At 57.8% G+C, this 21582-nt stretch overlaps 3 protein-coding genes across 3 annotated transcripts in view; all 3 read right to left on the bottom strand.

The window, feature by feature from the left end:
• LOC102093236 (keratin, type II cytoskeletal cochleal) overlaps positions 1-3024 on the bottom strand; it is a 50824-nt gene extending 47800 nt beyond the window's left edge. The window contains exon 1 of the mRNA XM_065043440.1: positions 2846-3024. Coding sequence (XP_064899512.1) covers positions 2846-2865 — 20 coding nt within the window. The 5' untranslated portion in view covers positions 2866-3024. The remainder of the gene's footprint in view (positions 1-2845) is intronic.
• On the bottom strand, positions 190-3037 carry BCDIN3D (BCDIN3 domain containing RNA methyltransferase). The gene is made up of 2 exons (XM_065043479.1): positions 2846-3037; positions 190-1416 (listed from the first exon to the last, which is right to left on the bottom strand). The coding sequence occupies exons 1-2, from the start codon at positions 3035-3037 to the stop codon at positions 802-804; spliced, it is 807 nt and encodes a 268-aa protein (XP_064899551.1). The 3' UTR covers positions 190-801.
• Positions 3038-4650: 1613 nt separating this feature from the next.
• FAIM2 (Fas apoptotic inhibitory molecule 2) lies at positions 4651-20067 on the bottom strand. The gene is made up of 12 exons (XM_021282232.2): positions 19625-20067; positions 18109-18289; positions 15325-15428; positions 15189-15253; positions 14443-14496; positions 12551-12601; positions 12013-12052; positions 11499-11536; positions 10624-10711; positions 10132-10227; positions 8815-8868; positions 4651-7240 (listed from the first exon to the last, which is right to left on the bottom strand). The coding sequence occupies exons 1-12, from the start codon at positions 19637-19639 to the stop codon at positions 7091-7093; spliced, it is 936 nt and encodes a 311-aa protein (XP_021137907.2). The 5' UTR covers positions 19640-20067; the 3' UTR covers positions 4651-7090.
• Positions 20068-21582: the final 1515 nt, after the last annotated feature.

Consider the following 21582-nt stretch of genomic DNA (forward strand, 5'->3'; position numbering starts at 1 on the left):
GATTTTACGGAGGAGAAATAAAAAACCCACAACCCAGTAAAAGTTGTAACACTTTAACCTTTGCCAAACACAGCTTCAAGCTTACCAAAGTCTTGTTTGAACCTCCAAGCACAATGAAATGATAAACCGACTGTTTAGGTGTTGAAAACAATGTGAACAAAACGAAAAATTAAAAAACCCAACACAGCATTTACAACGAAATCAAGTTATTTTTATTTCAAGGATCTTATGACAAAGAGCACGCGCTCTGTTGGACACTCCCCAGACCCCAGCACTGCCAGCCCCCAAACCGCGCTGCGGGCAAAGCCCCCTGCGCCCGTCGCAGCCTGACCCGCCCGCACAACGGCTCGGCTGCACGCCCCCGCGCGGACCCAGCTCGCTTGGTGGTCAGCCAGGCTGTACGTTTGCAAGAGTGCTTTATAGAGAAAACACGACAAGAAGCAGAACAAACAGCGCATCGCACAGATCAGGACAGTCCCCTTTGCTTGGAGAGCCCCAGGGACAGCAAAGGCATGCTGTCTTCTTCCAGGGAATATCCTCGGTACACATAAAGTACATAGCAAAACTTTGCTGTTCCTAGAAAGTGCTCTTGAAATCAATCTCAGAACCCACAAGGTAGGTTAAAGCTGCCACTGCATTCTGCAGATGGAAAGAAAAGAATTCACACAGATGTTGCCTCAAAATCCCCAGGGAGATCAAGATGCGGTCCCAAAGGAGATTTAGGAATTCCTAGATCCGCATCTGTAAACAGCAAGCACCACCTTGCCCACGAATTCCTGAATGCGAGAGGCCATTTCTCAGTCACTGCTCCTGTTCTGAAGACTCCCTGCCCTCGCGATCTGAGCCATTTGATTTAAAAAGCAAGAGGCTTCTGTCCCAGCTGGTGCTCCCAAAGCAACACACCAGCTCCATGGCACAGTCCCGCGTCAGGATCTGCGTGATCCTCTCGGCCATGTCCCCGTTGATGGCCAGAGATCGGAAGTGATCAAAGTCGCTCCTGCCCAGCTTGCGCAGGCGGCGCGCGGCCGCCCGGTAGCACTTCCACGGCTGGGGTTCGATCAGCAGGTACGTGCACAGCGAGGAGAGGAGGGACAGGAGCTCCCTCAGGCCGCTGTCCCCGTGGTTCAGGTGGATCCACATGGTCACAGACATGCAAAAACCAATGTCAAAGGCAGAGCGGCCGAATCGGCCCAGGTAGGAGCTGAGGAACGGCTCCCTGGCAGCCGAGTCCATGATGTCCAGGTTGGCAAAGGATATGGAGGCAGGAAAGGGGCTGAACTGCTGAGCCCTCTCAATCAGCAGCGGGTCAATGTCACAACACAGAAGGTTCAGATCCTTGCCAGCTGCAGGCTGGTCCAGGCTGCCTTCGCCCTCCTGGAGGCCAAGCAGATGCCTGTACAGAGCCACACTGAGCTCCTGCAGAAAGGAAAACAACAGGGGTTCACGGGGCCCGCAGCGCCTCCAAAACACTTCACCACGCACACGGGACCCCCGCGCCGCAGCGAGGCACAAGCGCCAACTCAGAGTCCACTCATGATAAAATCCAGAACAAGCTTTCCACCAACCTTCCTTTCTGTTGCAAAAAGCGTCATGATAGCCCTGACTACCAGAAAACCAACCAGGGACGGGAACTACACCTGTGTCACCCCACCCTTGGGGGTTTGCTTCAAAAACTACAGGAAAGAGGAGTTTTAGTAACAGGAATCTTGCCAGATAGCCCCATGCAAGGCGGGGGCAAAGGCTGGACCGGCTTCCCTGGGTGAGCCTCGGAGCTCCCAAGCAACACCGCGAGCTATTCACGATGCCTAGCTCAGAGTAATACAGTGCTGCTGCTAAAGCAGGAGACATTCCCTGACCACTGGATTGTAGCACAAGACAGTTAACATGAGAGCTTTCCTTCGCGTTTCCTTTCACAGAACGCATCACTAAGTGGAAAACGCATTAATCTTTCATTAAAGGAGATCCCATGACGTTCCTGAGCGACGTCCTGAGCGCGCGGCCCACACGAGCGGGCAGGGCGCGTCCTCTAGCGGTGAAAGTCTCTGCACCTCCAGAGAACGGGACCGAGAACAAGTTCACCTGGCCTGTTCCACCAGCCCACCTGAAACAGGATTTCAAACTCTCCTTTAGAAAACACTGCAGGCGGCTTTCCAAACCTTCTGGCAGAGGGAAGAGAAGCCAAGGGAACAGCAGTGCCCTCGTCCCCAGCCAGAACGCTACACAATTCTGAAGTAATAATTATTTCTAAGTTAATGCACTGATAAAGTCCCCATTTGAAAAACAAAAAAACAACAAACAACAAAACTATCTTTAAACATAGTTAAATTAAACATTGCACCAGAGATGCACAGGCACTTCTGAATTACAACACAGCAAAGCTGCACGCTGAGGAAAAGCCATGAGAAAAAGGCAGAACTAGGTAAAGAAAGAGAATGAACTTTCACAATGGGAAATGGTGAGACTCGTCACCCTTGGGCCCAAGCTCCCCCCGCTCTCCCGGGATCGCTGCCGAGGGGGCTCCCCGAGCCCCGGGCTCTCCTCCCCCCTGCACCCAGGCCCCCCGTTCCCAGTCCTCCCAGTTCACCCCACCGCACCCTCCCAGCCGCCCGTCCCGCCAAAACCACCTGAGCCTGCCCCCCCACCCCCAACCCGTGTGTCACCCCCAGGCTCTTCTGCACGCTACACTGTCCCCCAACCCCTCGGACCTCCCCAGTCTGCCCCGCAACGGCCCAGACCGCCGCCTCCCCCCAGGTTTTCCTCACAGCTCCTCAATACTCCGACCAGTCTTCTCCCCGCCGAAGCCCCCACCCCAGCAACCCCCAGCCCCGCCGCGGCGCCCCCTTACCCCCGAGTTGCAGCCCACATCGAGCCCCAGCAGCGGGCGGGCCGCCGCGGGGAACAGGCTCCGCAAGAGCCCGGCGGGCAGGAGGCGGACGCGGCCCTCGGGGGGGTGGAAGCGGGAATAATTGGGGAAGTTGCCGTAGGGAGCAGCGCCGGGCTCCAAGGCGGGAAACCCCCCACTGACGGGCGCCGCCATTTTGTCGTGTGCCGCGCGCGCGCTCCGGGGGGAGCAGAAACGTTCCGGGGGAAAATGGTTCCGCGGGCGGCAGCGCATGCGCGTCGCTTCGGGCCGCGTTTGGGGGGAAAATCGCATTATCAGGGGCTTTTTTGTGTAGAAGTACCCCGTCTGGGCCCTGTCACGCCGGGACAGGCCGAGGGCGGACGGCTCCAACCGCCCTGGTGGCACCTGTGGCCCTGTTGCCAGCTTTGCCCCAGTGTTGCCATGGCGACACTGCAGCCTGGTGTGGGGGCGCAGGCCTGGGGTGATTCTGGGGTCCCCTCTGCCCCGGGCCTCGCAGCAACAGGACCCTGGAGCAGCCACCTCCCCCAGGAGAACAGCTTGTGCCCAAAACCTGGCGTCAAATAAAGCCAGAAACGTTACCTCAGCTTTCACTCAGTGCCAGTGCCAAAACCTACCTGAATCTGGGCAACCCAACCTCAGCCAGAGCTTTCCCTCTTTAAAAAGGCTTTTTCAAACTTCTCTAAAAATGTTATTTAAACATATATATACATATAAATGTTATTTAAATCACATTTAAACATAGGATTGCCCAGGGCTCCATAGGCAGCCAGCAGCAAGTTTTACAGCAGAAGAAAATGAGAGTTCACTGCTAAAGGAGACAAAGAGTTGGCACGGAGAAGGTTTTCGGGTCAGGGTGACACGGGGAGCTTGGATTTCACTTCATGCTGTTCCGTATCACGGTGTGAGGAGCAGAGGGCGCCAGGAGCTCAGAAATGCAGGTGCAAGGCTGGTACGGGATCAGGGCCATTCTCACTTCTGTTCTTTCTCCGCAAGTGCTGTCCCACAGCAGACATCACCCAGCAGACATCACCCGGCAGACATCACCCTGCAGACATCACCCGGCAGACATCACCCTGCAGACATCACCCGGCAGAGCATCACCCGGCAGACATCACCCTGCAGACATCACCCGGCAGACATCACCCGGCAGAGCATCACCCTGCAGAGCATCACCCTGCAGACATCACCCGGCAGACATCACCCGGCAGACATCACCCGGCAGAGCATCACCCTGCAGAGCATCACCCTGCAGACATCACCCGGCAGACATCACCCGGCAGACATCACCCTGCAGACATCACCCAGCAGAACACACAGCAAAACACCTTCTTGCTGCAGAACGTGCAGCTTTGGACAGGACAACCCCCTGCTCTCTGGAGCCATTTGTTTGTCCCATTGACTCTAGAGAAAGCTTTAGTACATCAGGTTACTCTCCAGAGCTACAGAAAACGCCCTCTGAGCAGGCGCCTTGTTACAACACTTCCTCGCTCCCCATTACTTGGGTTTTTTTAATCCTGTGGCCACATTAACCAAGTCCAAGACAGAACAGGATCCTCCTCAAGGAGCCCTTTGGCCCTCAGTTCTCAAACACTTCTCACGCATTTCCTTACTTTCTGTAGGATGAGTTCCTTAGTCACGACCAGAGAAGGGACAGCCTGCTGTCCATTGTAACTTTGGGCCATGTACATTGAGCCACAGTCTTGCTTGTGTTTGATTTTGGAAGGGGATGAAGCAGCAGCTGAGCGAGCCGACCGTCCTCCCGCCGCACTTCAGCAAGGAGACCTCGCGACAGTTTCGCAACGATTTATTAGCAACGTTCAGAGAAAATACAAAATCCTATTTACAGTGAAATCATAAGAATGGCGGGACAGGGGTGCAGGGGTGCAGGGTGCGGAGCCAGGGGCTGGGTGCTGCAGCGCTCAGACAGAAGGACAGCTACGCGGAGGAACAGGAGCCGCCCCGCACAGAGGCTCGGGGAGCCCAGGAGGAACATGCCCATAGCCACATCCCACCCCCAGCCTTGTGTTACTCGGGCTCATGAGGATTTCTGCCTCTATGAGCACATCCACACCACTCGCTGCCTCAGTCCAAGTGTGTTCGGTAGGTCTGGCACGGACGGACTGCGAGCGTGGGGTCAGCGCAGGAGGGGGACCAGGGCACATGCAGGAAAGGAGCCCTTGGAGGGGCACGGGAGGGCAGCGCGCCGTCCCGCTCGGGGGGCCCGGACATGGAGAATGGCCATGCAAGCTCTTCCCACACAGGAGCAGAAAGCCAGGGTGCAGCAGCGACGTTACTCCAGGCCAGAAGGGAAAAGAGCGAGAGATCCAGAGCGGGCTGCAGATCCGCGTTCTCCTCCCCAGCTCCCGGGGTGTGCGGGGCCGGTCTGGAGGAGCCCGGTGCAGAGAGGGGCGGCTGCAGGGCTCTGCTCCACATCGTCCTCCAGAGGAGGAGTTTTAGGACTATTTCAGGGTCGGAACTCATCATGCAGCTCCAAACTCCCTCCTCAAAAGCTGGAAACCAGAAATTCCTACAAGGCCTTTTGCTGTGAGCAAAAAGAAAGGCTGCACAGCCAGTCTGCCAGGATATTCCAGAAGTGCCTGCATGGGGCTGAGACAGGACATTCCCTCTTTAAACTCCTATTTCAGGAACTTTTAGGGTGCCTCCCATGCTGTCCCCTTTCCCAATTCTGCCTGCTCAGCAACTCAAGGCCCTCGTTTCTCCTCTGCAATGCACTGCAGAAGTCACTGGGTCATGAACTTAATGCTGTCATCGCCTAATAATCTCCTTTATGCCTAAAAATATTTTGGCTATGTCTTGCTGTTGTTTGGGTGTTTTTAGGGGTGCTGGGGGGGGAAGGCAGGGGAATGCACCAGCTGCGCTCCTGTGTGATGATGGGCAAGGCCAGTGCAGCGGGGCTGGAGCGTTTCCACTCTCTGCACAGAAACCCCCTCTGCCCGGCTCGGGGCATCGAGCACGTGTGGCAGGAGATCCGACCTGCGAAGGGCAAGAGCCGGGGCAGCAGCAGAGCAGGAACGCGCGGCGGGGAGCACTCTGGCATAGCCTCTCTCTAACACGCAGGGATTGCTGGAGGCAGCTCGCTGACGCACTTGGCCCGGCATTCCCAGAGAGATTGAAGATACAGGTTTCTATCAGCAGGCAGGATCGCTTTTTAAATAAGAGCAAAAGGCTTCTTATCTCCACCTGGAGCTTTACAGTTAGAAATTAGCCAGCTAATCCCCAGACAGCGGAATGTGAGCGAGGGGAAGATGGAAAGTTACCTGAGCACTCGGAAGCATCCGGTGCCCTCACTGACATCCCCCCTTGGGAGAGCAAAGCTGGAGAACGGCCAGAGAAAGAGGCAACGGTGGTGCTTGCTACAGAGCAGCACTCACCGCGAGCAACAGGCGTTCACCTGGCCTCAGTCTCTGGGTCGTAACCGCTTGGGACCATTCATCTCAAGCAACCAAGACACTTTTGTGAAGGCATCAGACCCCAGCCGCCCATTTCCCATGTCAGGAGGCGCCTGGCTTTGCCCGGGCTCTGAAACTCAGCCTTGTTCATCCCTCCTCTGCCAGTAATCCTTGCATGGGATCGGGGGTGTCCCCAGAGAGGCTGCACGTCCTGCACAATGGTTTTCCCTTGTGCCTGGAAGACTGACGGCTGGGACACCCAGACTACGTGATCCTGTGCTCCACGCTGCTAACGACAGGCGCTGTCAGGAATATCTCTCTGCAGAGGCCACAATGAGTGCAGGAGAGAAACAGGGAACCACGAGGATTCCCCGGGCCCTTTCCTCTGTTCGGCTGCTTCTCCTGCCAGGATCCCAGCAGAATTCCCTACTCTCCTCGCCTTAATGTTGTTTTCCCTTTGCAGAGCTGCTCTCAGCACAACATGCCGTGGTGTGCAGGACTCGGGCAGGCGGCCCTGACAGGCTCTGGGGAAAAGATCTCGGTCTCATGCCTCCCGGTCTCTGGTCTGTTTGGTCTCGGCAGGAGTGGAGGGAGCAGAAGAGACACAACACTTAAGCCCTGCTTTGCTTTCTGGGTCACAAAGGCCTAACAGCATATATACAAGCTGCATAAGGAACCCAGGGGCTTTGCTCAGCTGACTGAATGGAGCCTGAAAGGGTGGGGGTTGTTTTGCCTGGTTCTTTTGAACCCTCTTTTCCTCTTCTTTTAAGATTTTAAACACTTGCGTCTTGCCAGCAAAGGTAACGCGGCGCTGCGCTCACTCCTGGCTGGAGCCAAAGAACTGGAGGAAGAAGGAGAAGATGTAGATGATGTCCAGGTAGATGTTGAGGGCCCCGAAGATGTATTCCTCTGGGCTCAGCGAGTACCGGCGATTCCCCATCAGCATCTGGGTATCAAATGCCAGGAACTGTGCGGAAAGAGGAGGAAGCTCAGGGACAGTCACACAGGGATTTGGCACAGGGAGGCCAAAAGCGCCCTAATGAGTTCTCCCAGTTACTTCACTGGACCCAGAACAAAAACACAGCCACTTTTTATGGGCTGTAACTGCAATTTAAAAGCTCCGAACAATGCACTGCGTAAGCTGCAACTTTCCCCTTCCTTCATTTCACTCAGTAGTCGAGCCCTGAGCCTAACTGTTACCCCATGCTTGCTTCCTCCATCCCAAATGTGTCCCAGGACCAGCTCTGGACCAATCCTCCCTGTTCCTCCTCAGCCGGGCCCTACGATTGCTATTCCCAGACGTCCCCCGGTTCAGAAACACCTGCCAAGCACCGGGGTGACCTGGACCCAACGAGACACGGCAGAGGCAGCAGGACCAGAGCAATAAGGAGCAAGAAACGCCAGGTCCTGGGCAGCAGATCCTCTGGCGGAGCTGCCGGACCCCGCGGCGCCGAGCTCGACAGGGCTGGCGCCTTCTTCCCCATCACTGCCTTCCCGCTCAGAAATCACAGCTCATCTCCCCAGACATTCTACGACTGTCAGGCCGGGCTGACGAGCCTGGCACAATGAACTCCGCCAGCTGAGATTCTGACTGAAATTTATGGGGTAACTTGAAGGTGTTTAGCCTACTTGTATTTTACAGAGCTGCCTTCCATCGTGAATCACAGGAGAAATATCTGAGCTCACTTTATTATAGCTAATAAATTAAATTGCTCAACTGTTTTGATTCACAGCATGCCCAACAGGCACCGCCTTGCCGCCCGGGGCAGCCCTCGGCCTGACCCCCACCTCGAGCACCTTCCAGACACCTCCCACGGCCCGCCAGCAGCGCGGCGCTGCCGGGACCTGCGCCGGGAGCCGCTTTGCGGGAGGAACCTCTGGAGAGCAGTCCAAGGAAGGAATCGAGGTTTCCGACGCTCCTGGGAGGAGCTGCCCGGCTCCAGCGCTGCTGCCCGCGATGAACCTTCCTAACGCCCCTGAGCCCCAATCCGTGGCCTCCCACCCTCTTTCTGCACCTCCACAGGGTGTTCCAAAAACACGGACCCAATTTGAAATCACTCTATCTTTGAAACTGGGTCCGTCTTTTGGAAACACTCTGTCAAACTCACACCCAGCCCTCGGCCCATTCCCACACAGCCAGCCCCAACTTTGCTCATTTCTGCAGCTCCATTCCATTGCCAGGCTCCCCTTGAGCCCCACAGTCCAGCTGTGCCAAAGCTTCATTGCTTTTCCCACTCCGGAGATGCATCGTGCCCCGTCCCCGCGACGCTTGCTGCTGCTCACACCTAGCATTGCTCATGCCGCACAGGTTTGCCAATCGCCCCGTGCTCTGCACCAGCGCTGTCACGTACACCAGCACCTTCTCGGGACGAGGCTGAGGTCACCGCAATAATTGCTATTCATGAGGCATTTGAGGACGTGGAGCTCCCTGCAATCCTGCGACTCACTCCTCACCAAGCATCCTTCAAGCATTTACTCCCTGTTTATCTGCTTGTTTTTCCTGCCAGCACGTTCCCAGGCGCCACGACCAGCACCACTTACCATAGTAAAGATAACGGCACCCAGCAGAGCGTAGATCGCGTGGAGCCAGGGGACCTAAGGAGACAAACCCAGCCGTCAGTGCCTGGGAGAAACCCGGTTAATTAGGACTTGACACAGACGAGGGCTGAGCTCTCATCTGGAGGATGCGGGGCAGGGAAAGTGCTCTAATAACCCGGGATGGACTTGCACCACTTCCAGCTCCAACACCATTTCAGTTATTGACCTTTTTGTGGCCAAAAATACATGTCAGTGTGCCTCAGTTTCCCCTCTCGCTGTGGCCATTGTGTCTAACTGACTCATACGCTTCTAGATGAGGTCCTTGTGTTTCTGAATAGCCTCCTCAACACAGCTGCCATCTGCAATATCTGAAATATGGAAATATCTCAGCACTATATCCTGATGGAAACGTGTTTTTAATTAACAAGTGTAGCTGGAACGTGTTCATCTGCTGGAGTCACAGCAGGACGTTCCCGGGAATGGGGACTGGCCGCCAGTCCCTGCCGCGGGTGATCCAGAAGGTGCCCACATGCACCTGCCTCCCCATAGACACGTTCATTAGGGGCCTGCCCCAAGCCATGCTTATCTCGAGGAGCTGCGAGATAAGGCGTAGTTGTCTCAACAGTTTAAGGCAGCGGCTTGGCGCTGCGAGCGGGTTCACCCTCGCGTCTGCACGGCGAGAGACAACCAAAACCCAGGCTCCTGGCTCTGTGTATTTGTCCATCACCAGACCAAACAGGGCTGGTGCCGGTGGGAGATGCTGCAAGTCCGACCATTAAAGTGGGACTCGGGTCCCCGGAGGAGCCAGGTGAGATGTGAAGGGCTCCAGAGCTGCTTGTTTCTGAGAAATGTGAGCCTTGAGATTTAAACAGTGCAGGACGGTGCCTGGAGTTGGTGCGAACACAGCCAGGTCAGGCCAGACACGCACCCCACCGCGCTGGTCCAGAGCCCCAGTCCTGCCCTGAACTCAGGGCAAGAAGCCCCGTTCTGTACCAGGCAGGCCAGCGCTTTAATGCGGTTTTACTGGAGGGGAAACTGAGGCACGAGCGGGTGATGTGACCTGCTGTGGGGTCACAACACAGCTGCAGGAACCGAAGCGAACTTCCTCCAGCCGCAGGCCAGAGCTGTCCCGCAGCCGATATCTGATTGTACAGCGAGCAGGCAACAGCCGCCCGCTCTTGTTCCTGCACATTTTCGGAGAGCGGCAGGGACCCCCCCGAGCCAGGCCCGCAGCTCGCCCGCTTGGCGCTGAGCGGCTCCCAGCCTGGGGCCAGGACTGGCGGCGCTGGGCAGGGAAGGAGGGGACAGGTCGTCACTCACGTATTGGTAGGGCAGTATCACGGCCAGGATGATGCCGCCGAAGAAAAGCACCATGAGCATCACGAACAGGACGCCCTGGTAGGAGGTGAAGTCAAACTGTGGAGGTAGAAACCATCGCGTTACAAGCGCAGGGGAGGAGGGGGCGAGGGAGCTCAGCCTCTCCAGCAGCACACGCATCTTGCTGTGTGCACACCGTATCCCCTGTATTGCCACAGGCAAGAACTTGGTACCCATCACATCCCTGATAACCAAAAGCCCATCGTACACGTTTGTGCCAGTGCCCCTCTGTACCTCACAGCCTAAACCTCAAAAACATCCACCTTACCCGCAATGCATCCGCATCTCCCAGCCCCATCTACACCCCCGACACTCCCCTCACCCCAGCATGTCCTGTAGCCTTCACTTCACATCCCAGCATCGCTCCGGTTGCTCCTGCATCCAGAGCCCACGTCCTGCCCCGGGGAGATGCCCCTTCCATGGGCACAAACGCACCTTGCTCTGGAAGCTGAAGATGGTGACAGACAGACACACCAGGGCTGTGATCCCCAGGCACAGAAGGACCGACTTGGTGTTGTAGTAACTGCAACATTAACAGCAAAACCGCTCTGTCAGTGTTTCCCACAGGGGTGGGTAAAAGGAGGGATTAAGGCAGACAGAAGCTTAGCAGAAGTGTTCAGGGAAAGCACGAGTCCTGGGGCACAAACAGCACTGAAACTATCAGTGCCCCCCCTTAATGTACAAAGGGAAGGAGGGAAAACACTAAACCAACGCCTAGATGGGTTTTCCTCCTGCTTTCAACAGAAGAGGGTGGGCAGGAGGGCACGGCTGTGAAAATCTGTCTGCCCGTGGACAGATGGAGGAGGGGGAGGATTCAAACTGGGAGACAATAAAAATAGAATGACAAATGTCATTGCAGCACGGTGAGAAATCAGAAATCTGCAGCCGCCGTTACACGACCAATGTGCTCGTAACAGGGAAAACTGCCGGGATTTGAGCAGGTTATAATCTTGTTGTATGCCTGACTTCTGATTTTGGTTACAGCACCAGGTTCAGCCCTAAGAAGATCCAGTCCCCACTCTGCCCTTCACTGGGATTTGGGAGTGATATCACTGCTATTTTCCCCAAGCTGCTGAAGCCACAACTTTCTTTGTTCCGCGCTCGCATCCATCAACAGCCACTGACTCATCTGCCTCGTCACCCGCGACCCACGTGAACCGTGAACCGTGAACCGCGGCTGAGCTGCGGGCAGATTTCACAGTGAAAACACCGGCACAAGGGAGCGAGCTGGCGGCTACAAAAGAACCATGAAACTGCTGGAAAAAACCCATAGGACCAGAAAACCTCCAGACACCATGTGCTCAGCCTACCTGGAGAGCATCCCCGTGAGATAAGCCATGGAGAGCGTCTGGGGGGAAACAGAACCGCGTTACTCCTGCATTCGTGTCCCAGGCAGAGACACACAACAGACACCACATTTCCATTGCAGAGGATGATAAGGGCAGAGAAGCCTCCTAGATGGATGCTCAAGAGCAGCGATTTTCACATAGTTTCTAATCCTGTGGTGATTAATGTGCACAGGGCAGGTGAAAGGGAGGCCAGGCCACCCCCGAGAGCCGTCCCACCTCCCACCCCTCTGCCCCGCTCCAGCACCGGCCTCTGCGGGCATTTTTCTTGTTGTCGGAAACAGAGGCTCCCTTCTTCCCTGCCTGTCACATTCTGGTTCAGTTACAGCTCCTCAGCCCCAGCGCAGGGCAATTAGAGGGTGAAATTCCAGCTTTCTGCAGGAACCCAGACCAGCCGTCTCTCCTGCTCGGAGCCGGCCCCAAACCCACCCTGGCGGCTGCAGGGGCAGGGCAGATGCTGTCCAGATGTGCTACTCACAAAGATGCTCAGCAGGATCAGATTCCATGGGAAATACCTCCTGCAGGGAAGAGAGAGGGGCTGGTCAGCCCTGCGGTGCGGAGGGAGGCCGCAGGTTGCATAATTATGCCATACAATTAATGGCCTGTGCAGCAAGCGGCAGGGCTGGTGCAGGGGGAAAGTCCCCCTGTTGGGAACGAGGGAACATTTAGGGTGGTCCCGGACCAATATCCCCGTGATATTGCAGCAAAGCGGCCGCGGGACGCTGCTCTGCGGAGAGCAAACACAGCCGTCCTCTGCAGTATTTGATAGTGAGGGTTCGGAGCTACACAGCCATGCAATTTTTGCTTCAACATAGCTTTCCCATTGCCATTTGAGTTCAGCTTTTAATGCTGTGCTGCAGCAACCCACAACTGCAAATGCAGCTGCCACCTGGGTCCCCGTGTCAGCACGACCCCATCCCACCTCTGCAACATTGGTCATGCTTGAAATGAGAGGAAAAACACTTATCCTTCATTTCACGGGGCTGTTTCACATCCAAAAAAGGAAACTATTTTACCTGGGTCCGGAGCAGCAAGCCAGAATCAAGTAGGTCACAAAGAAAACAGCGCTGCAAAGAACAGAGAAAGAGCCGTTGAGGGAGGGAAAGCCAAGCGCTGCGCGTTGAGCCTCCAGCTGGTGCTGCGGACGCTCTGCTGGCTCACACAGCAGCACCTGCCAGGAGCTGAGGCAGCGGCCGCCTCTGGCCAAAACGGTTTGCTGCCCACAGCTGCCCACGTCGCTCGTGCCAGCCCGAGGTGGGACAGCACAGCCTTCCTAGAGGAACCTCGGGATGCTTTTAGAGCACAGCAAGGGCGGCGTTGGGGTCTGGGAGGGATGGAGCACGTGGACAGGTGTGTCATGGACACCTCGTTGGTGCGTTAATTGCTCACATAGAGGCAGCTGGACCTTGCCCCTCATTTCCAGGCACTCGGTGGTATTGAGGCATCCAGCTGGGATGAACCGAGATTCCCAAAGTGACTTGCCTAAGGCCAACGGGAAGGTCGGTGTTGGAGAAGGGAACTGGTCCCATGTTACAGCACCAGCAGAAGGATCCGCTGAGGCCAGCGGAGCTCGCAGCCCCAGCCTAATATGCTGTTGCACAAGCCATCCCGGGTCACAGGAGAATTCTTTATCTCACGTGACTTGACCCTTCAGCAGAGTGAAATTGCGGAGCTGCGGGCCGGTGTGTCCCGCTCCACCACCAGCCCGGGTGTTTTTCCACAGCGCTCTGGGTCCGGCACCGCGGGAACCTGCTCCCCCGCTCTCCCCAGCGCCCGGGGGCACGCGGCTCCCGAGCACGCCGATGGCTGCACGATAGCCAGCGCCTCGGCTCCCGTAAACCGGCGTGACGGCAAAACCCACAGGCCATGAGAAATGCGCCAGAGATAAAGCCCAGCGCTGCTCTCCCGCGGGGAAGCAGGAAAGCTGCTGCGGACACGGCTGAACGGATGGGCAGAAAGCACGCGGGGGCAGGACCCGTCGCTGTTGTCCATCCCTTGCAGCACGTCTGCTCTGGCTTCATCCCCTCCGAGCCATCGCCCAGCAGCAGGAAAACACCCCGGGGCACCCACTTCTATTGTACAGAGAGAATTGGGGTCTCTGCTTGTGAAAGAGACCCAGACCAGGTCAGGACAAGCGACTGGAGACATGGGGACGGAGGGGAGGGCTGGCTCGCTGCGAGCTGAAGGGACAGATGACATGCGAGTCCCCAAGCACAGAGCCTGACCCCAGTTCGCTCCTACTGAAAAATAGAAGTGTGAACTGCCCATTAAGCTGCAGAAGAAGAACCCAGAGGTCAAAGCACAGACCTGAGCAGAGCTTGGTTTGTCTCCCTGCACAGCAACGCTGCTGCTCCAACCTACAACTGCCCAAGAAATAGCACATTATTTTCCGTTCATGTCAAAGAGGCGCTGGTGCCCGTTCCCTTCGACTGCTGCTATTTTGGGGCTTTTCTTCTGAGTTATATAAGCTGGTGTCTCATCTCCCGGCTCGGACACACTTGGTGATTTGGGTGTGAGCTCATTAACGCCAGGTTCACAGCGCCCGGTTCACCAACAATTGCATCGCGCACCCTGTCTGCTTAATTAGCGGCACTAACACCAGCGGCATCCAGGAAACCAGCACGACCGCAAGTATCCTGATGCATGGAAGCGCAGCCGGTTCGCAGAGCAGCAAGCCCTCTTTTGGGAAGTGTTTGTAGAGATCTAGCCTATGTCTCTAACTCATTCGGGTGACATTTTCCATCTTCTAACCTCAGAGTTGTCCATGAATTTCCCCAGCTCCCCCACTGCAAGCAGTTCAGTGCAATTCTTCACATGCAAGATACAGGGTGTTGGGAAAGTGTCTCCACAGCCACATCCAGAGCTGTTTGGAGCACGCATGGCCACAGGAGAACACAGAAATACTCACTAGGAAGCCCAATACCAGGCGGCGTGCGTCTGGATGTACCCCTTGACCGGCTCGCTGCAACACAGAGGAAAAGGATGCTGAGCAGAAAGCGTAAAAACGCCCATCACTTCACAGGTTGCTGCTAAATGAACCCTGGGGACACACACGGGTGATGCAGCACGGGGTATGTGAGAAAAACCTGCAGACTGACCAACTGGAAAGAGATTCGAGCTGTCAAATCAGGGAGACGGCCCGTGTTATTGATTACCCCGCGGGCACGCTCGGGAGCGGCCGCTGCCGGCTCCGAGGAGAGGTTAAAGAGCCCAAAGCCCCGGCCAACAGCGATGCGTTATTCATTATTTATTCTGCAGGCAACGTGAGCTGCTCAAGCCCGAAACGCTTGGCTGCGCGAGGGGGTGTCTGATTCTGCCGGGGGTCCCCCCTCCCCAGCTGGGCTGGGGCCTGGTGGCCCCAAGAGCTCCCGGAGGAAGATACAGCAGTAAACACCCACGGGTGAGCAGCCCCAGGCTCGTGGCTGGGACAGCACCCAAAAGGGACAAGGCACCATCCCAGGGACACACGGGAATGGTGACAGAGGTACCGAGACCCCTCAAGGTTGTCTCAGTTCTGTTTTTCTGTTGGAGCACATGGGGGAAAACAAAATAATTCAGGTGTCTACATGACAGACAAGACCCCGAGCAGCAGGTAACGCAGCAGCAGGTCACGCACAGGACTCTGCAAGCACTCCTGCTGCACCAGAGACCTACCAGAAGGTGAAGAAAGCCACAATCACGACAGTGACCAGGAGCTGGACCATCAAGATGGCATAAACCTGCAACGAGAGGCAGCCCGTGGGCGACCCGCAGCCCCTGCGCGTGCCCGGCACAGGCGCCCGCCCCTCACCTTCCGGATGAACACCCTGCGCACGTTCCTGTCGTCCCAGCTGAAGGTCGTGAGCATCTCCGTGTCCCCCGGGTACCCGCTGCTGCCGTAGCTGGGGCTGGTGCCTGGAGCGGGAGAACAGGTCAGCCCCAAGCGCCCTCCCCAGCCGCAGTCGTCCCACCCGGTGACCGACCACAGCTCCAGAGGCCAAATCCCGAGGTCTGGCCCACAAACCAAGGTTTGCTGGGACGCACTCCGCTCCCTTCCCACTCCTGCACCTTGTCAGGAGCATCTCCAGGAAGAGACGGGGGAACCGCTGCTGCAAACTCCAGCACAAGTACACCAGGGTTACTTCCTGTGGTAGCTTTAACAGCAACTAGAGGGCTTGTATGGCATCCTTGCTCAGCTTCACTGAATATTAAAGCATCCCCCAGAGGAGCTGAGTCAGCACCTCAGCCGTTCCCACCAGGAGCCCTGGTGCAGGAGGGTTCCCTCGCTGCGCTGTAGGTGCCAGAGCTTTGACAGCGTCTGCACCACGTCTCGTGTGGAGAGACAACCCCGTTACAGCCCGCTGCGCCATAGGCTCCATCCCCGAATTTGACTTCCACGCAGGGTCAGGGCACTGGTCAGCAGCGAATCTGAACGGGGGAAAGGACCATTCAGAGGACTGGTCAGCAAGGAACAACCCCGGTGCTGCTGCTGGGAGCACCTCCCCAAAAATCCTCACCGCGCACGACCCGGTCCGGCTTTGCCGAGGCCTCGGGGACGCTGGAGCTTCCCTGCGGTTGAGCGAGGAGGAAACTGCACCGTGGAGCATCGGTTTGCTCTGCAGCCCGAAGGGGAGATGGAAGGCAATGGGGAAAAGCCTCTGCCGGGGAGGGGACCGTGCCGCGGCCGGGTGGGGGCGGCGCTGGGGACGCTGCAGGGCAGGAGCAGAAACCCAAAGCAGCAGCTTCTCCCTCAATGAGCTGCACAAATTAGATGGAAGAATCAACCTTCCCCATCTCCTGAACCTCACGCCCAAGGAAAGAAAATAAAACAAACACTGAAAGCTCAGCAGGCTTAGTGCTTGTCTTGCAGATATCCCCGTCTGTGTTACTAACGGTCTCCCCACCCAGGTCTCCTATAGAATGAAGGCTTATGCGATTACAGCAGCTCCGCAATCGTGCCCCTGCCTGTTTGACAGGTGACTTCCCTCCTTCCCAAGGCTTTTCAGCCCAGGGTCCCCAGATCCTTCAGGCAGATAGAAGAAGGACCCTCTAGACTTGGCTGCAGACCCCTGGAGAGCCAAACCCAACGCCCTGGTCCCAGAATTCTGCTGTTCAAAGGTTGCTTGGTCTTATGACAGAGGCCTCATGCTAAAGCTACCCCTGGCAGGGAATAAATCTCTTCTTCTTCTTGTGCCCAATAAATCTCTCCTGCCTTCTTCTACGCCCCAGTGGAGACGAAACTCCCGCAGAGCATCCTCCCTGCGCGGCTGTCATCACCAGGCAGGGCCCAGAGCACCCGAGGCCCTTGTCCCCGGGACACTTCGGTGCCTCCTGTGTCAAAGCAATCAAAGCATCTCAACGCCGAATTAGGCACCTAAACAGCTGCGAGGAAGGGAAGGGGTTCGCTCCTCCCCAGCACCCATCACCTCCCACCCAAGCCAGCGTGTCCCGGCTTGCAGCGTGGCCAGGGCAGAGCAGGGGACAAGGACACGAAATCACAGGAAAGCACCAGCGGGGCTCAGGGCACAGGGCACAGCTGCAGTGAGGAAATCCTGCCAGGCACGGCAGGGAGGGGACAAGAGGTGACACGGCATCTAAACGAGTCCTCTGGGGTACCCAAAAGAGCAGCGCCCTGGCCCATGTGGGCTTTGCCCATCCTAATTCATCGTGACAGCAGAAAGAGCCGGATGATTGTTGTAACAAGCCGGGAGGTTATTTATCCCCTCTGCTTCTGACCCCTGAAGGGAGACAAGAATGGGCAAAGCCTGTGAAAGCACCCGAGCGTGCAGGCACACACATCTCGGAGGGTTTAGCTGGTTCTTTCCCACTCCCTCAGCATCCTCATCCTGCCGCTGTGACGGCCCCGCTGGGTGGAACGGGCCGGCAGCAGAGCCCAGCACGGACTGAGCAGGCAGAGAGGACTCGTTAGACCCAGTCCCTGCAGCTGGAGCTGGGCGGCTGGAGCAGCGGTTCCCCCAGCACACACCGCGTGTCCCCCCAGCCGCTGCTGCGCGGCCGTTCCCCCGCGTCCCGCACAGCCCAGCATTTGTCCGCTTGCCACAACCAAGCAGAAGCCGCAGGCGGCACCCGGGGAAGAAAAGCTGTTTGTTTGCCGAGGAACCGGCCACATCAAGCAATGCTGGAACAATTCGGCCTCAGAGTCCAGCAGGGTTTTAACCTCCACTGGCCCCGCACGCCGGCTCGGGGCAGCCGGACACGGCTGGTGCCGCGACGCTGATTTCGCCAGCTCAGCAGCTGCTTTAAAAGCCGGGGCTGTGCCCACAGGGCTGCGAGCATTGCACCAGGGAGCTGACATTGCCCGGTGCGGCAAACCGGGAGAGGGGATTTTTCCCATCCCAGTGCTGGGAAGCGGAGCAGAGACCACACTGGGCTGCAGTTCCACCTCTGGAAGGCAGCGTGGTGTAGGGTTGTGTCAAATGGCTTTGACATATGGGTTTAGATGTATACGCCTTATAGCTCCAGCTCTAGAGCGAGCTCTGCCATGGGCCAAACCGGGCACCGCGTCCCTGGTTCCCATCCTCTCTACAAGTCCCGGGGACACTCTGCACCCTGGGACGGCCCCAACAGGACTTACTGGGGTCGACATAAGCCCAGCTGGGGTGGAGCGGGACCGACGGGGGAGCAGGGAAAGCACCAGCCTTCATCCCTTCTCCTGCTGTCGCCTCCTCATAGGTCGGGGGAGCCGGTGGAGCCGCCGCATTGTCCTTCTTCTCCCCCTGCCCCTCGGCGCTGGGGGGTTTGTTGTTCACGGAAAGCTGCGCAGAGCGGTGGGAAGGGAGAGGTTAGACTGGAAAAACAGCAGAGACCGCCCAGCAGTGGGAACCCAACGGGGCAGAGGTCTGGGGGTCCCTCCGCTGGGTCCCAGGGACTGGGGGACACCCAGCGACTCCCACGGGCTGGCAACACTGGGAAACATCCAGATAACTCTCTGCTTTCCAGCCTTCTCCTTCCTAAATCTCCCCTTAGAAAAGAGCTTTCAGTTACTGGGCAGAAAACGCTGAAGAACTTCCTTTCCACTTACACCCACGTTTTGGGGAGTTTCTCCCAACCCCCAGGAAGGGCTCTGGCTTGGCCCTTCAGTGTTTTCCTTGAGCTCGGTCCTCTGCCCTCTGGAGGCTCAGCCTCGGTGCTTTCTGCCATTTGAAGGTGCACTTAAGGGACTGGGGATCTCATGTCTTCTGACCGTGAAATCCCAGCACGGAGGGAGCCTCAGGCCACCCGAGAACCTGCTTCTCCTTGGGAACACGATCCCTTTGACCTTCTGGATCCTGGTGAGCCCCGGGCCAGGTCTGAGCCCTTGCTGCCGGGGGGCTCAGCGGCAGGGGGAGCATCCCCGAGGGCCACGGGGATGGGGCTGCAACCGCAAGAATCCAGAGCGAAGCAGACAGAGGAACCAGCGCTGCAGCGGGCAGCACGGCCCCTGTAAGGAGGTCTTATTAATAAATTAGAGGTGTAACACGCCCTTGAAACTAAAGCCAGGGGACCAGGCTGGGGTGTCCCCACGGGCAGACCCGGCTGCATGGGGACGACTGTGCCAGCTGCTCCGCCAGCGCGCAGGGCCTGTCCTCCCCGTGCCCCTTACAGCACCTCGGGGGGCCAACATCATGCAGGACCCCAGAGATACCCGGGGCAGCAGGAGGGAGGTGCTGCCCGCACCAGGCAGGCTCCAGCATCGTTGTCATGGCGATGCTGCACCGTGCTGGCAGAGGATGCAGACACCCCCGGTCCCTGCTTTCTGAGCATCGGAGAACCCTCAAAACCCCTGGCCAGGCAGGGGGTGCCCAGGGCTGGCTGCTGGGGGCCTGGATGGGAAAGCACGAGCCCCCCGTTGTGCTCCTGCACCCCAGGGGGTGGAGGAGACAGCCCCAGGTCCAGCAGTGGGGTTGAGCCACATATCCAGCCCCAGGACAAAATCCCCCAACCCCACAACTCTCCATCCTCATCCTCTGCCAAAAACACCCCCAGGGGTCAACACGCCATCTCCCCCCTCCACGGCCATTGTTTTATTCCTTAACCCCCTCCCTTCAACCCACTTTCCCCCCTAAACATGCAGCAATTATGCAAGCGGGACAGCTGCTCATCCCTCCTACCTTCCCCTGGGTCATGGCTCCTCGCTCGCGATGCTGCCGGACCCCCGAGGGCCGAGCCCGAGCCCCCTCGCCAGTCCCTCGGGTCCCCCTCTCCCGCGATGTCTCAGGGCTGGACGCAGCCTGCGCTGGTGCCTTCACCTTCTAGCAACATCCACGGCGCCGGAGCGAGGACCGTACCATTCCCAGGCTGCGGCACAGGGGGACGCCGGGAAAGAAAGAGCTAAAGCGGAGGCGAACGGCCGCCGGCAGCGATGGGGAGGACGCACGGACACGGAGATGGGGAGGACACACTGACACGGCAATGGGGAGCAGGGTCCTGCACCACGGAGTGGGATGCAGCCACCCCAGAGATGCTGAATGTGGGGCTGGGGCTGCACCGGGGAGGGAGATGCAGAGGATGCTTTGCTGCAGCATCTCTGGCGCTGCACGGCAGAGCTTCCCCGGGCCCTGGGGGTTTCCTGGGGGCTCAATGGGTCGAGGGAAAGGTCTGAGCCCTGAGAGCAGGGGGGGTATCGCCCCCAGCCCCGGCTCCCTCCCCGACCCTTTGCAGAGGGAGGAGAAGCTCTCGTCCTCTGCGCGATGTGGCCGCAGCGCGGGGGCACGGGGAGGGTTCGGGGTGTCCCGGGGCAGCCAGCAGCCCCCATCGCTGGAGCAATATGGTTCATTCAAGCAATGTGATTTAATTCAAGGGGGGAAATGGGGAGTCCAGCTCCCGGCCCAGAGCACATCCGAGGGAAGGGGCACAAAGCGAGGAGGTTCTGCCCCCATGACAAGGTCCAGGGGCGCTTTACAGGGCACTCGGAGATGGAGAAATCTCATCTTACAGCACAGGCAGCAGGGGTGGGGATGGGAAAAAGTCCCTTTATGTAGTGAGATGCTTCACATGGGCAGAAAATTCCCCCAAAGCAGAGACAGGCGGTGCAGACGCAGCACAGATTCTGCCCCGACACCCGGAGCGCGGGCTCGCGCTGCACCAGGGACGGAGCGGAGCGGCCGGTGCGCTCCCTCTGCATCACGCACAGCCGGGGCAGTTCTGGGGCGACACTCGGGCTGGGAGCTGTGTCCCTGCACCCGGCTCTCCACATCCTCCCCGGCCTTCCCCGGCTCCTTCCACTGGTCTCTTGTCGTGCCATAAGCAGGTGTCAAATTAGTTTGCCAAGTCTATAATACAGGTGTAAAAAATAAATTAGCTTATATGTTTACTCTGCCATGAAAAACAACCAAAGATCCTGCCCCATTTGAGACACAGAGGGCGAAGAGCAGGCCGCCTGCAAGGAAAGAGGCTGAAGAGACCGTCCCTGTCCAGAGGGGCAATGGAGGGGTTAAAAGGAAAGCGTGAGCTGGAAATGGAGGAATGCAGCCAAGCAGCGTAGGCTGGCAGCCGGACAGACCGAGCCCGGCTATTCAATCGGAAAGAGAGTCAATTACCATGAGGGCTGCAAAAACTTGTCAGGATTATTCAGAATCAATTAAGTGCCTGTTAACCACAAGCTCCTCAAGGGCTCTCGTTTACTGGAGGCGCAGCAGAGGCTCAAACGGGGCAGGTCCCGCGAGGGAGGCTCAGCCCGTCGTGGGGTTCCGGCTGCTGCAGCCCCACATGAGAAAACCACCACCCCGAGTGCGGGATGAGCCCGGGGCTCGGGGACGGAAACCGCGGGTGACGCGTGACGTGGTGGGAGAGGAGACGCCGCTCTCATCCCAAAGCCGTCCTCGCTGCGGTCCCGATGGCATGACACAGGACCCCACGTGCTCCATCCCGGGCTGAAGATGCTTCGAAGAGCTCAAATGCTGGCTCTGGGGAGGAAAAACCCTCCGCAAAGAGAAGCAGATGGCAGAGAAAGCAGCCCTGCCAGCCCCTGCAGGGGGGCTGTTCCCGTCCCTCGAGCTCCCGGGAGCGTCTCAGCCTCCCCAAAACAAACCCGCCAGCAACGGGCAACGCTCTCGGGGGCTCTGAGAAC

This window comes from Columba livia, chromosome 29 (genome assembly GCF_036013475.1).
Source record: "Columba livia isolate bColLiv1 breed racing homer chromosome 29, bColLiv1.pat.W.v2, whole genome shotgun sequence".
Classification (NCBI taxonomy): domain Eukaryota; kingdom Metazoa; phylum Chordata; class Aves; order Columbiformes; family Columbidae; genus Columba; species Columba livia.